The sequence below is a fragment of the Alligator sinensis genome, unplaced genomic scaffold (assembly GCF_000455745.1).
Source record: "Alligator sinensis unplaced genomic scaffold, ASM45574v1 scaffold323_1, whole genome shotgun sequence".
NCBI lineage: Eukaryota > Metazoa > Chordata > Crocodylia > Alligatoridae > Alligator > Alligator sinensis.
The window spans coordinates 993337-995452 of NW_005842483.1; the positions used below are offsets into that span (position 1 = coordinate 993337).

Here is a 2116-nt window from a genome sequence, read left to right on the forward strand (position 1 = left end):
GAAAGAGAACTGGGAACATTTATTTCACTTAGGATAGTGAACACTGTACTACTGTACAGCAGTGTTGCACGTTAGCACGAGGTTGTACAGACCCTGTCACTAGGAAATCCAGGTTCATCACAAGCCATGACCTTGCTTTACATGGAGCCCAAATCAGGGACATTCTTGTTCTAGCTACAATTTGCTCCTCTCATGCTGCAAATCCACATTTATGCTCTCTGGACCCAACATAAAGCATCAAATCCACAGATATGCTTTTCAGGCCTTCAAATCACCATCTCAAGCTCTTTTCCCACTCAGATGCCTTTAAAGGCAAGCAGCTCTCCAGTCAGGTTGAAAACACCAAACCGTTTCCCCCTGCATCTCTATGACTACATAATGGGTAACTAATGGCATGAGGACGCTGACAAGTTTTGCCCAAAAGAGTTTCATGATAGAGGGTTAATGGAGGCAGCACTGGACACATTTTCAAATTGGTAGTAAGAACCGCAAGCATTTTCTCATCAAAGAACCAAAAACAGAATAAAAAGGAAAAAAAATAATATCAAAGGACATAATAACGGAAGAATCAAAGAAAACCCTTCAGAGTGGAAGAGTTTCTTTTCTTTAGTAAGCTGCTTTTACTTTGTTTCTTTGGCTCTCACTCCATTGCTGGAGCCTGATCCTCAAAAGATACCCTAGTGGAGTCCCTGAAGTCGGGGTGCCTCAGGTCCATGAGAAATTTGGTGGGAGTAAGAATGTGAGTAGAACCTGTGAGAGAACAGAGGTGGGCTGACTTCTTAAACAGAAATAAATTAAAGGAGCATGCCAACTTAGGCCTAATAGTCATAATACACAGCAGGTGAGGATGTGTGAGAAAGCCACTGAGAGAGACAGAGAGAGATGAGGATGAACGAATGACCGGGTGATCAGTGCTGCGTGCAGAAACACTTAAGATCAGAAGCTGGGCTTATTCAGTCACCACTGGGCCTCCACAGTGTTTCTGTGAACAGCCTATCATCCACCTCCTCCCACACACTTTGCATCAGATTCCTACATCTACAAACCAGACTAGACCCCAAGCCTGTACTGCAGACCCAATGCAATGCCCACTGAAGTCAATGGGAATTATCCCATTGCCTCTAATGGACACTGTATCGGGTCATGAGAGAAGTCCAGTCCACCCGCTGTTCTTCAGTCGTAACCCTTCTTAGCCAGGAGGCCCTGAGGTAGACTGCTGCCACCCAGAAAGTGTCTGAGATGCTCATCATCCACAGTGAACATTAAACATACATGCAACAATTATTGAGTCATAGACCAGAGTGCACATTAACATTAGATATTAAAATATGGTGAGAACATTTACGTTATCCAGTACACAAAACAGCACTGAGAAATGGTTGACAAGATGAACAGGATGGTGGGAAAGAGAGGGTTAGAGGTAAGGGGCAAGGGTGGGTGGAGGGAGGGGGGTTCGGAGGGAAGGAATTGTGTGTTCCAGTGGGAAAAAATCCAGTGAGCAGATGAGGTACCAGTTAGAGAGGATCCACTGGGGTGGTGGCACTGGCCTAAGTGTTGTCCTTGTCAAGCTGAGCAGTAGTGTATTAATGATGTAATCACAAGTAGATTCAGCAGAGCTCACAGCACTAGCCCAGCAAGTGAAGTCAGCATGAACAACTTTAAGATTCAGGAACACGAGCATCTAGAAGCACTCTCCAGAACCAGCTGTAGTTTCTACCGTACTGCTCTGCCAACATCCCCGCCTTAACCCATAGCTCTTCCCACGCCATACTGATAGATACAGAGCACCCATAAAGCACTTCCGTCTTGACCAGTAGCAAGGAAAAGGCCAGGTCCCTCTACGTCAGAATCATGCAGTAGCCAGTTGTGTCCCCATTGTGTGCGTCTGGCTCATCATTCTTTGATGACCAGCAGGATATCAGTTCTGCCCCTGCCACATCAACACATTCTGCACCTCCCATATCACAGCACCACCAAGAATTTGCCCTTGGGAGGGAGAAAAATATGCGGAGAGGCATGTATTTTCTGATTATCCAGGTGTTACAGAACCAAACTGATCACTTCAAGAATCAAGAAGAAAACTTCTATTTTCATCCTATTCCATCAACTCCACTTT

At 45.3% G+C, this 2116-nt stretch overlaps 1 protein-coding gene across 1 annotated transcript in view; it reads right to left on the reverse strand.

The window, feature by feature from the left end:
• Nucleotides 1–623: 623 nt before the first annotated feature.
• Nucleotides 624–2116, reverse strand: part of STXBP1 (syntaxin binding protein 1) — a 27139-nt gene continuing 25646 nt past the window's right edge. Inside the window, exon 18 of the mRNA XM_014523408.2 lies at nt 624–750. Within this exon, the coding sequence (XP_014378894.1) occupies nt 641–750 (110 nt within the window). The 3' untranslated portion in view covers nt 624–640. The remainder of the gene's footprint in view (nt 751–2116) is intronic.